The following is a 12,603-nucleotide window of genomic DNA, read 5'->3' as shown; positions in this document are numbered from 1 at the left end:
CTGCCATTAGGCTTTTAAAAAGGCAAAATAAGACAGTTACTTTTTTTTCCTTTAAAAGGCTTTAAAAGCATGAGGTCGGGGAACAGTTTCACTTTAGAAAATTGTAAAAGGGTTATAAAAAGACCACTTTTTCTCTTCTTGTACATTTCACTACAAATTGGGGTCCCCTGCAGCTGTAATTATAGTTTAGGAGACTCTCAGAAGATCCAATCAGGGATCTTTGAGTGTTTCATGTGATCTGATCTCGTACTTGAAAAATCTGGTTCCTGTTACCTGGCACTTCCACCCCATAAACCGCAACATCTGTTTTGCTGAGGATGTGACTCAGGATCCCTTCAACCTCTGTGGTGGAAACATTTTCTCCACGCCATCGGAATGTATCCCCACTCCGGTCCTTGAAGTACATATAGCCAAGCTCATCCATCACTAATACATCTCCTGGGGAAAAAGGGCATGCCGAGTTAAGTATGTAATTGAGAAACTGCTATGCGCTTATCTGTACTGACGCCTCTGTACAGTTATACTTTATTTCTGACTGAGGAATTCATCTACTGAGGACAACAGTAACGACAACAATAAAGCTACCTCATCACTTGCCCTGCCACAAAAAGAATGGAGTACAGACAAAAAAAGGGTTCAGACGATGGCAACAACAAAGGTTTTCCTGAACTAGCCCACAGTTAAGGTTGTTGGAACAAAACCAGTAATCTCTTTTGGCACAGAAACCATAAAACAAGTCCTATCATAGGACAAAGACAATAGTGCTAGGAAACACTGAATGGGGAAAAAGGAAGACCCAACATGAGATGGATTAATTCAAGAAAGGAAGCCCCGGCCTTCAGTTTGCAAAACCTAAGCAAGGCAGTCAATGATAGTGTCATGATAGGTAAAAAATAGAGTTCATCTCCTTGGCAGCAGATAGCTGAGTCAGCAACAGAAGACGGAGACAGAGAGTCTGGAGTAACTTGTGACAGTTGACCTTTAACGTGATTGGTGCATTAGACTGTGACTCTGTTCTTATGGGAAGACTGTTGCTGGGCAAAGTACCTTGCTTGAACATTATAAAGCTGTGTATAGAACTCTGTACGTAGCTTCTTATATTCTTCTTTGCTTCATCTTAGTCTTGTGAACTTTGCATAGTCTTGTATTATGTTATGCTGCAACTATCAAGTAAAGCCTTCCTGTGGAAAGAACGTGTGAAGGGTTTCTTATTCAAAGAAGGTGGGAGGCTGAGTGTATGCAGTTGGACTACTAGATCTCCTTGTCTACTCAAGGGTAGCTCCGCTCTAATCTGCTGATAGATAGGACATTTTAGAGATCATTAATTCACAGGGTCACAATAGGCCATAAGCGACTTTAAGGCAAATAATGCATATCTTAGGACCCTGTCGGACATCTGAAACCTACGTGGATAAAACCATTTAGAATTACACTTCATTGTTATTGCTTCCTAGTGGTACTAATCATAAAAGAGATAAGGTAATTCTTAACTTTCATACTTGAGAGAATTGCCATTTGGTAGCAGTGTTTACAGCCTAGAAACACCAAGCCAGACATTTATTTCCTGCATACGTTTCGTATCCACGGGGCTACCTATTGAAGAGTTTTCTAATATCTCAAGATGACATGGTAGAGGAACTTAGACCAAAGTCTGAATTTCTTATAACGTATAATGCCATTCCTCTGTACCATAACTGGAAATATCCATATCCACCACAGGAAAAAAAATGAATGACTGCATAATACCTGAAAGGTAGGCTTGGTCCCCTTTCTTGAAGACGTTATAGGCTATTTTCTTGTTGGTGGCATTCTCATTGACATAGCCATCGAACCTGCGCAAAGGATCTTCCTGGTTTATTCGGCCTACAAGAAGGCCTGGCTCTCCTGGGAAAGGATAGAAGAGAGGCTGGTGTAAGGATATCATGCTGGTTCACACCAATAGTCCACAATCCAGTTCCCAACTGTGGCCAGTCAGATGGCACAAGGACACCTACAAATGTGGCCTGCTGGCAACAACCTTCATTTACAGTTGCTTCAAAACTGTAACAATCAGACTTATTGGGGTGTTGTGTGGTTTCCGGGCTGTACGGCCGTGTTCTAGTAGCATTTTCTCCTGACGTTTCGCCTGCACCTGTGACTGGCACCTTCAGAGGATCTGATAGATCAGATGCCAGCCACAGATGCAGGCGAAACATCAGGAGAAAATGCTACTAGAAAACGGCCGTACAGTCCAGAAACCACACAACACCCCAGTGATTCCAGCTGTGAAAGCCTTCAACAATATAATCAGACTTATTCTGCCTCTGAATCCAGAGATTCCATTTGAATGTCATGGCTGGTAGCCTACAATATAGCTACTGGCACCTACCAGATCTTCAATTTCTTAGAAGTTTCTCAGATCTTCAATTTCTCAGAACTCTTATTGCGCTTCCATTTCAGTTGTGTACTTCACTATCCTTGTAGTAATCTTTCTGTGATTCCAACATGAATTCCTTTGCCTAGAACTATTTGTTTTTAATGAGTGTTGGTGTGGCAGAGATGGTCGGGGGTGGGGCTGTAGAAGGGACACAAGAGCTCATGACTTCATTTTATCTGCTTGTTATTTATGTTATTGTCTGACTTTTCTAACTGGGACTTGAAGCGGATTACAAAGAACGAGTCAGTAGAACCAAACAGGGTGGAACATCCAATAGAAAGTGCCATAGGACCTGCCTTGTAGAAATCTGGATGCAGCCAGAGGTGAAACAAAGCATAAGCATTAACGTGATAGGTTAATCCAGGGGTCTGCAACCTGCGGCTCTGGAGCCGCATGCAGCTCTTTCAGCCTTATACAGCGGCTCCACATGGCCTGGAGGTTGGAGGGTAGTGTGGGTGTGTCCCTCCAGCCCTCCAGAGCAGCGCTGGAAGGAAAGGTGAGTGGAGGGGCTGAACCAGAGGCGGCTTTGTGCATGAGGGCACCGCTTTTCGCGTTCCCTCCACTCACCTCTCCTTCCAGCGCTGCGCCATCCCTCCTCTGCCCCACAGAGCAGGCATCTGCCTGCTCCATCAGGCAGAGGGGGTTTCCCTGCACGGTGCCACTGCCTCCTGCAGCATGAGAGGCAGCACCGGGCAGGCCGCAGCCGCCATTTCCCCTCTGCCCCATGGAGAAGGCTGCCTGCTCCATCGGGCAGAGAGGGTTTCCCTGCTTGGGGCCTCCACCTCCCAGTGCTGGAAGGAAAGGTGAGTGGAGCTGCCTCTCCAGCTCAGTAGATCTTTGGGGCTCTGGAAAATGGGTCCAAATGGCTCTTTGGGTGGTAAAGGTTGCTGACCCCTGGGTTAATCACATAGCTGGACCCTACCTACAGCAAGAGATAGCACAAATTAAACACAGTGGTATAGTCTCTAACCCTTTTGCCCCAAACCTCTTTCCAAACCACACTGTTGTAGCGCAGCCCTGTTTCCTCTGCAAAATGCCCTCTGGCAAGCCAGAAAAGCAGGACCATCACAACAGCAAAGGAATGGGTGTGATGCTTATATAAGCCAACAGGTCCTGCTGGTTTAGGTGACAGAAGTCCACTCAGACGAACTCAGCAAGAACACAAGCAAGGAGTGTGTGGCCAGGCATGAGCCAGTGGGAACAAGGGTGGTAAGCCTTGGGAACAGCCCCAGGGAGTGGCAGCATCCTGCCTGTCTTGAGGCGGGATTCGGGCTGGGAAAGCAGGGAGGTGTCAAGAATAAAAGGATGGGTCCAGCCTTTGGGAAAGGCTTTGAATGCCATAGACCAGTGGTGGCAGGGGCTGATGGGAATTGTAGTCCATGAACATCTGGAGTGCCATAGGTTCACCACCACGACCATTGAATGAGTCTACAATGTTGTTAACATAGCTTGCGGGCTGGATTATGACTTGCCAAAGTGCAGAGTGAAGCAACCACCTGACACCAAGCATAAGAAATGACTTTGTAACAGAAGGAGGAAATAAGGCTACCGTTTGTCTTGCACTCTTGAGCTCTTGTCTCATTTGAAGGAAGACCAATGGAACAATGACTTCCCCAGCCTGCTTGGGGCTGCTGGCACTTACAGCTGGATTTATACAAGTGCAGACAGAGCCAGTGTGGTATAAGAAAGCCAGCATGGTGCAATGGTTGAGAGTAGCAGACTCTGTTTTGATGAACTGGATTCAATTCCCAACTCCTCCTCAGGACGCTGGCTGAATGATCCAGGGCCAGTCACAGTTCTCGCAGAACTCTCTCAGCGCACATGGAGGCAAGCAATGGCAAACCATCTCTGAAATCTCTTGCCTTGAAAACCCTACAGGGAGGAAGGGGCTTGGATCCCTCCCTTTCATTGTGCTGTTTTTAAACCAATAGTAATCCTTATCTTTTTTATATTACAAATATTGTCAGTTGACTTAATATTTTAATATGATTTTTCTTTTATTATTATTATTAGTTCTTTCATTGCTGTGTTACAAGTAAGATAAATAATACTAAGCATTAGGGCTATTATAGTTTAGAATAACACAATGAAAATGAATTGTATGTATTTTTTTCACTTTTTGCTTTTTGTATTTCAGTTAAACTATTATTATCAAGAGGTTTTAAGAGAAGAGTATTACTTCATATGTGTAATTGGATTGTATAACATTATTAAAAGTTATGTTTTTAATCAATAAAATCTATTTTTTAAAAAAAATTTAAAGAAAAGAAAACCCTACATGGTAGCCACAAATCAGCTGCAACTTCAAGGCACCCACACACAGCAGCCATTGGACTCCAGGGGGTTGGGGTGGAATCTTGAGAAGGATTATGAAGGTACATTAGATTATGGGATTACAAAGTCCAAGGGCTGTTTCGATTCAAAGTCGCTGCTGGAAGCAACCATCGTTCAGTGGCAGAGTAGTCTGCTTGCGCACATACAATCCAACTTACGGCATCTCCAGCCAAATAGACTTCAGGCATGAGAAAGGGTGCTCTGCCCAAGCCCTTGGAGAGAGGGCACCAGACCGAACAGCTGGGGCTGAACAAGGCCAAACAAGACCTGACTCAGTGTGAGTCAGTATGTCAGAGCTTTGCACTGACATAAATCTGGAGATGTAATTTAAAAATTATGTTTTTGAACATGGGCACAATTTTATTTGTATCATTTATACCCCACTTTTCTCCCCAACTGGGACCCAAAGCAGCTTCCATCATTCTCCTTTTTCTCCATTTTATCCTCACAAAAACACTGTGGGTGAGAGTGTGTGACTAGTCCAAGGTCACCCCACAAGCTTCCATGCAGTGGCGTAGCTACCAGGGGGCCAGGTGGGGACCGGCGCACCGGACGGAGCCATTGGGGTTGTGTGCGGGGCGGAAAATCACCCCACACCCCACCTCCTTCCCCCTCGCCCCACCCCACCCCACCAGGGCCAGTGGAGGCCACTGTGCATGCCCCTGCCTGGCCAGGTCCCACCGCCAATTAAGGTAAGTGGCGCGTGGGGGGAGGGGGCATGGGTGGTGGGCAGAAAACTTGGAGTCCACCCCAGGCTCCATTTTCCCCATCTATGCCTCTGCTTCCATGGCAAATTGGAGATTTGAACCTGGGTCTTTAACTGCTGTACCAAACTGGCAATGTTGTAGACTCACCCCTAAACAGAAAAAGAGAAAGAAAGAAAATAGCTCTAATCAAGAGGAAGGGACATTGGGTAGACAGAAGAGGCAATGAAGACGTGTCCAGACAAATCACACAGACGTTGCACTGCTAACAAAATGCAAGCTTTTGTGAGAGAAAAGTCGAAATGGAACATAAACAGTGACCTCATGGAATGCAGTGCTAAAGCTGCAAACTCTTCACCCAGTTTACTGTACTGGATCATGAGACATAACAGCTGACTGAGACATCACCTGGCTGCAACCTTAGAAGAACTGCTGTTTAGGCAGCTATGAAGCTTCACCTTATGCACAATGATTCAGGAAAAAGGCCCTCCAGTTCAATGGGAATCACTGCAGCCTTCAGGCTGGTCTGCACTATAGGTTCTGTTATATAGTGGTTCTGTTATGGACAAAATAGCAACTATCATAGGCAAAAAGAGAGAGAGAGAGAGAGAGAGAGAGAGAGAGAGAGAAAGGCACAGAGCAAGAGAGAGAAACACAGACTGACACACACAGAGAGAAACACACAGAGAGACACTCAGACAGAGTCAAGGGACAACCAGCACATTAAGATGCATGCATCTACTTTGGGACTGAACCAAGGCAGCAGGAGAGTGGCCAGAGAGCACCAAAGCTGCAGAGTATGGCCTAAAAGCACATGATGTAGTTGCCTTGTGGAACTAAGCAAGTCTGGGGCTGGTCAGTGTCTGGATGGGTGACCTTCCTGGAAGCTACATACCTTGGATTTCTTAGGCCTCTTCCACACAGCACTGACAGAGCGAGTTGCAGGTGGGATAAAGTAACCAGCTCTCCTGTTTATATGCCTCCATGCAGGCAGCAAGCGGATCCCAATAACCAATGTGGGTTGCTGTCACGCCTTTGCACAGAGGCGCGGGTTTTTTTGGTTACCTCCCTCCCTCCACTGTGTAGCTACATGGGCAGAAGGCATGGACCACCACAGTCATACTGCCGTCCCTGGGACCTTGAATGGTTACTCAGTGGAGAGCCGGGATCTCTACAAACAAAGGGAAGCGCACTTGATTAAAGCGCTTCCCTGCCAGCCATTTGCTCATGAGCAGCTGCAAACAAAAGAATTGTGGATAGTGCAATTCTCCAAAAACCCGGGTTGGGGCAGAAAATGCAAGGTGGACTTGCTTTAGGAGTGGGATCTGTGCAAAGTTCCCTCCCAAAATGGTTTTTTCCCATCCCCAGCCTGAGTTCATTGGCCCATGCGGAAGGGGCCTAAATGGACAAAAGGTGGGTTGTAAATATAATCAAAGACAATTGGCTTCTTATAGGCACCAACAACATGGGACTAAGCCCTCCAAAATCCAACAAGGTTACTTAACTGTCACTCAAAAGTTTTCTTCTTTCCTTCTCAGGCATAATCCAAACACACGTCTATCTAATGTGAGGCAGATGCTCCATGTGGATTACCATCCAATAAGCACAAGAGCTTCTGCAAACCACAAATCTGGGCTCTACCTGGGCACTAGCTCTGGTCTCCATCAAATCTACTGCATGTCTACGACACCTTTCCAGGGATCTGGTTGATTGTGCTGCCACTAGCAAAGAGGGAAACTCCAGGACCTGGGAACATAAGTCCATCCATTTCCTGGGAAGAGCTTCAGAGAACTCTACTTCACTTTAGGTTGGGCTCCCAGATTTACATTGGGTTGGATCCAGGCTAAATTGTTCAATGGCAGCATGGAGTTTTCCTGCCTTCTCCATCCCACTTCAGTCTGCTGATCTCCACAACATGGGGTACAGGGTGTTACTCAAATCAGTATATGTATGTCAGGGCCATCACATTCAAACGAGTCCTCCTGCCTTCACAGAACAAATGCATGTATTTTGGACACTTATACGCTTGGGATCATTGGCCTATGTATGCCAGTGTCCAAATTCAGATAAACACTCAAAAAAACAAGGGAGAAAAGACTCTTAAAACAAGCAGGGATTTTATTTGACAGATAGAACAAGAGACCAAATTAATCTACGTAAAATGGTAAAGCAAATGAAAAGCACAGAAAGGAAAATGCAATGTGGCAAATGAAACACAAAACTTTTCTTTAGAAAACTGCCTACTTACCAGGGGAATAGATTTATAAAAAAGAGAAGCAGATATAAGAACCTGAACTGTGTGTGGGGGGGTGGGGGGTGTCATAGCAGTGACCAAGCAGCAACCAGCAGGGACCAAGCAGGGAAAGCAGACACAGAAGTAGGTTTGTGGAGAAGATTCAGGATCAGAGAGATGAGGAATCAACCATGAGGCTGGTGTAACAGGATGGTTCCAAACAGGCTACAAAAATTGGGGTTGAGAGGTAACTTTTTATACCTTTTTGCCAGACATGAGGTTATGGCATCAGAAAGTAGGGATAATAAAAACGCACTCTTCCAGGGATGAACAAGTCCCAAAGGAAATCCTTAGTCTATTTTGTGAGGAGAATCTTCCTTTTAACATTTAAAGTGTCCAAATGTTCCCTTGAGGAGATATGGAAATTAAATATGTAACCATCTATGGTTGGGTATTTGTCTTGATTGGGAAAGGGCAAGAATCTAGTTGTTGAGATATGGAAGAAACTGCAAGAATCGACTCATTGCTTGTTTTGGAGATTGGGGTCGTTAGGAGCAAATTATCTGGGAGGCGGCTCTGGAGTCCTTGGAAAAGTGGCCCGCAATTGAATCCCTCTTAGGGTGGGGTTACACACACTTGATAAAGGAGTTATGCTGTGTTCCTTTTCTCTTTGGCATGACTCACTGCCATCTTATATTAATTTAATTCAGACTCCTATCATGGCTAGGCCTACGCTCAGGTGCACAAGTGTATAAAAAAGGGGGATCAAATGTAACACAAATGGGTGTCCCAGGGATGTGTAAGGGCCCTGGAGACATCAAGGGAACCTGGATGAAGGAAACAAGGGGACGTCTGAAGCAGAAAGTGGCTGGGACAGGGAGGACTGTGGAAAACGCCATCTTAGTCTGGATCCAACCCACTATATTTAAATAATTTATGTGAGGCTGTATAGAAACATAAATTGTGATGGAATTGTGCTGTAAATCTAGCAGCATCACACATACATGTTAAAAGGGTCTTTGATCTCCAAATGGGGAAACCAAAAGGCCATGGAAATTTACCCAGGACAGGAAGATGCCCAAATAAGGCACTTCAGAAGCTTTGGGTAATTGCATGGCAGTAATAGAAGTGAAGAACAAAGACCAAGGTGATTCTACCATGGGCTAAGCTAAGAGAAGCACCTCTTGGCAGGAGGTCCCAATAGAACCATAAGAATGTGTTCAGATGAGCTATCTCTGTAACTGCATTTGTGTTTTATTACTTTGATTTCTGTTTTTCACTAAATCTTTGAGAACTCAGCTGGCCTGGAGTCATTGGAGGGAAAGAACCGGGATCAGGGCGAGATAAGCGTGGCTCTCCCAAGCTTGATCTCAGCCTCAATCATCATAGAAATGCTTTAAGGAAACTGGTTGTTTTGAGCTCATGGGGCAGAGCAGCATATAAATCAAATCAATAAATACTGTTAGGTCTCTATTTCCCCTCTCCTTCATTGTTATCATTAATGTAGCAGCCACAGGGCAACTGAAGTGAAATTACCTGGACGGCAGGAGATACAAAGCCCATTTGAACCCCTTATCAGCTCCATGGTTTCCTCATTTACTTTCACCAAGCGGATAGGATATACGTTGGGCAAGATCCGGCTGTTGAAGCCACAGGCACCAACCTGCCAAGAAAGAATAAGAGAAAACTTTTTCAGACAAAAAAGGAACAAGAAGCTACCACAAATTGTTTGCCATTGTGGCATACAAATTTCTTCATGCATGATTTTCCAACCAGCAGACATTCTGCACAGAAGACAATTAATTTTCAGGTTGCAGTCCACAAAAGATGAGTGAATGGGGACAGACGCTGACTGGGAACAGAAGAAGGCTGATAATCATGGGAACCGGGTAGGTGGAACAGATTGTCCTTTCTGACCCTAGCCTACTGTTATGGTCCTTCTCTGTGAAGAAGAGCGCAGATTTTCCCAGGGATGAGAGACTGCTTCAGTGATTTGGACCATTTTTAACTTCCCATTAGCTAGAAGTAGGTTTTTTTGGCTACTTTCATGCTTCTCCTACCTGTTGAGTGCTGAAAATGGATGTTTGCAAGGCCCAAAACAGTACACTTGGCCAAACCTCTGCACTCATTAGAATCTTAAAGTTGGAAGAGACCCCAAGGGCCGTCCAGTCCAACCCTGCAGTGCAGGAAAACATAATCAAAGCACCCCTGACAGATGATAATCCAGCCTCTGTTTAAAAACCTCCAAAGAAGGAGACTCCACCTCTCTCTGAGGTAGCGTATTCCACTGTCAAGCAGCCCTTACTTTCACGAAGCTTTTCCTAATGTTAGTTGAAATCTCTTTTCCTTCACCTTGAACCCATTAGTCCTGGTCCTAGTCTCTGGAGCAGCAGAAAACAAGTTTGCTCCCTCACCAACATGGCATCCCTTAAAATCCATTAGAATTTGTTTGGCCAATATATTAGATGACGTATGCTCCACAGCTTGCCTTCCTTGGTCTCCAATATGCAACCCTATCTGGGAAGCAATTTATTAACAGACCTTGCCATCCAGATTGGCGATGCTACAGTTGCATTCTGTAGCTCCATAGAACTCCCCAATCTGTTTAACGTGGAAGCGCTGGGTGAAGTCTTCCCATATGGTGGGCCTCAAGCCGTTGCCTATCGCCAGCCGCACCCGATGCTGCTTTTCTGCCTCCCGAACTGGTTGGTTCAGCAGATACCTGCAGATCTCCCCAATGTACTGGATAATCTGAGGGCAGCAAAGAAAGATCAGATTTGAAAGAGTCACATGCCAGAACTTAGCAGCTACAGGTCCTGAAGCACCCCACTCTGGGAGAGAAGGAAAGAACAAAGTACATTTTTTCCTTATATTTTTAATGCTATATCATCTCTCCCACCCCCAATCAGTGTATGGAGAAAAACTGGTGGGGAAAATGAACAAAAGGTATTTGCATATCAAAAATATTTCCCCAGTATACTTTAAAAAGCTCTTACCTGGATGGCCCAGGCTAACCTGATCTTGTCAGATCTCAGAAGTGAAGGAGGAAGAGGAGGGGGAGGAGGAGGAGTTTGGATTTATACGCCACCTTTCTCCCCTATAAGGAGACTCAAGGTGGCTTACAAGCTCCTTCCCCTTCCTCTCCCCAAAACAGACACCTTGTGAAGCAGGTGGGGCTAAGAGAACTGTGACTAGCCCAAGGTCACCCAGCAGGAATATAGGAGTGTAGAAACACATCTGGTTCACCAGATAAGCCTCTGCCACTCAGGTGGAGAAGTGGGGAATCAAATCCAGTTATCCAGATTAGAATCCGCCTGCTCTTAACCACTATACTTTGCTGGCTCTCAAGCACAATGGGCCTGATTAACACTTGAATGGGAAACCATGAAGGAAATCCAGGGTCTCTATGCAGAGCAAGGCAATGGCCAACCACCTCTGGTAGTCTCTTGCCTTGAAAATCCCACCAGGTTGCCCTAAGTCAGCAGCAACTTGATGTGACTTTACACACATATATAATTTAAAAAACCTGTGTTATCCAAATCAAACATCTCTTAAAATGCTACCTGATACGCCTGTAATCTGACTTTGATTCATAAAATAGGCATTTGTGAGTGGAAAGCTGCTTCTTGGAGTACAGGAAAAATGGTGGTGAAAACAGCTGTCAAGTCACTTATGGTTTTCAAAGCTAGAGAGACAAACAGGGGTGGTTTTCCCATTGCCTGCCCCTGTGTGGGAACCCTGGGCTTCCTTGGTGGTCTCCCATCCAAATACTACAAGGGCCCTACTTAGCTTCCAAAATCTAACAAGGTTGGGCAAGCTTGGGCCATCCATATCAGGAAGTAGGGAAAATAAAGTGTTCAAAATAAGAAGCACCATTACCGGGAGAGAGCTAGCCCAGCCAGGTCCTTGGTCAGCCAGGGAGGTTTGGATCCACTGCCCTCCCTGCCCGAGTACAGCAGCCTTGTTCCCCCTCTGCCACAAGCCCAGAGGAAGCACTGAAGGCCAGGTAGAAAGAGTCTACTCAAGAGGGAGAGGAAACAGCTCTCTGTGGCGGAATCCCTGAAACCATGGTCGGCTAGCAGAGGAGAGGAAGGTCTCTACAGAAAGGCAGTGGCAGTTCTTAGCCTCCATTTATTTCATAGTTAACTCAAACAATTATTTCCTTTCTGTAGCATCTGCATATGTTAGTCAGGGGAGATTCAATTATTCCTACATATCCCCAGTTGTCCTTCAATAGGATAAAAAAACCCATTGAGTATAGCAAACTATCCAAAATGCCACTGCAAAGATTGACAGGGCTGGATGCTGTGAGGTTTCTGAAGCAACTATTCACTCAATAATTTCTGCCTGCTAAAGAGAACAGAAGTAGTTTCAGCTCCCAAGAACCTTCACAGGTTTTAGTACCAATTCCTCAGATTGTTTCTGGATTTCTTAGTACCAGTGCAGCTTTCAGTGACCCTGGTAAGCTCTCATACTTCAGAAAGAGATGCCCTGCTCTCGTTTTCCCCACATTGTATTCCATCCCTCACCAATTAGAATGGTCATCTTGCTCTTTTGATCTTTAGCTGTCTTCCAAATAGATGGTCCCTGCAAATGCATTTTCTCCCACCTCCTATAAACTGTGATCCCCGCAAACAAACTTCGGATCTCCCCTTACCGTGCACTTGTATTTCACGCAGTCATCCCAGAAGCGACTGGCAGAGAATTTCTTCCTGATCACTACAGTCAAGCCGTGTATTATACATTGCCCAACACCCATGATGTTCCCTAAGAGAGAGAAAGAAAGAAAGAAAGAAAGAAAGAAAGAAAGAAAGAAAGAAAGAAAGAAAGAAAGAAAGAAAGAAAGAAAGAAAGAAAGAAAGAAAGAAAGAAAGAAAGAAAGAAAGAAAGAAAGAAAGAAAGAAAGAAAGAAAGAA

At 45.1% G+C, this 12,603-nt stretch overlaps 1 protein-coding gene across 1 annotated transcript; it reads right to left on the bottom strand.

The window, feature by feature from the left end:
* Positions 1 to 214: 214 nt before the first annotated feature.
* On the bottom strand, positions 215 to 12,454 carry LOC125425520 (long-chain fatty acid transport protein 1-like; the record flags this gene model as incomplete). The annotated part of the gene is made up of 5 exons (XM_048483113.1): positions 215 to 438; positions 1,747 to 1,884; positions 9,224 to 9,350; positions 10,229 to 10,438; positions 12,345 to 12,454. Coding segments are annotated over 5 exons (794 nt in total), but the record flags the coding sequence as incomplete, so codon positions are not given.
* Between the last annotated feature and the right edge of the window lie 149 nt (positions 12,455 to 12,603).

This window comes from Sphaerodactylus townsendi, unplaced genomic scaffold (assembly GCF_021028975.2).
Source record: "Sphaerodactylus townsendi isolate TG3544 unplaced genomic scaffold, MPM_Stown_v2.3 scaffold_675, whole genome shotgun sequence".
Classification (NCBI taxonomy): Eukaryota; Metazoa; Chordata; class Lepidosauria; order Squamata; family Sphaerodactylidae; genus Sphaerodactylus; species Sphaerodactylus townsendi.
This window is presented reverse-complemented; position numbering and strand designations above follow the sequence as displayed.